This window comes from Penaeus monodon, chromosome 30 (assembly GCF_015228065.2).
Source record: "Penaeus monodon isolate SGIC_2016 chromosome 30, NSTDA_Pmon_1, whole genome shotgun sequence".
NCBI lineage: Eukaryota > Metazoa > Arthropoda > Malacostraca > Decapoda > Penaeidae > Penaeus > Penaeus monodon.
The window spans coordinates 5,602,288-5,602,603 of NC_051415.1; the positions used below are offsets into that span (position 1 = coordinate 5,602,288).

At 34.8% G+C, this 316-nt stretch overlaps 1 protein-coding gene across 1 annotated transcript in view; it reads left to right on the forward strand.

Annotated features, from left to right (window-relative positions):
- The window catches only part of LOC119592490 (serine--pyruvate aminotransferase-like), a gene marked incomplete in the record, with an annotated part of 9,794 nt that overhangs the window by 8,720 nt on the left and 758 nt on the right, over positions 1–316 (forward strand). The window contains 1 exon segment of the mRNA XM_037941330.1: positions 134–316. Coding sequence (XP_037797258.1) covers positions 134–159 — 26 coding nt within the window.

Here is a 316-nt window from a genome sequence, read left to right on the forward strand (position 1 = left end):
GCATGTGAATAATATATGTCATTAGGTATACTCAAAGGATATAATGCTCTCATTACTAATATGTACTTATGACTTATGATTTCATTAGTGACAATGTATGGCTGACATTTGATATTATTTGATATCTTTGCAGGCAAATCACAAAAGTCAAAGATATAGAAAAAACAGCCATTGAAGAGCAAGGACTTGTCCAAAGTTATTGTGGTGCTGTGGACATACGAGTAGCTGCTCAAGAACACTGAAAACGTCAAAACTCATTTGTGACTTAACGGGCTTCCAGGATACTTTGTATTTGGTAGAGTGATTTGCTCAAAGA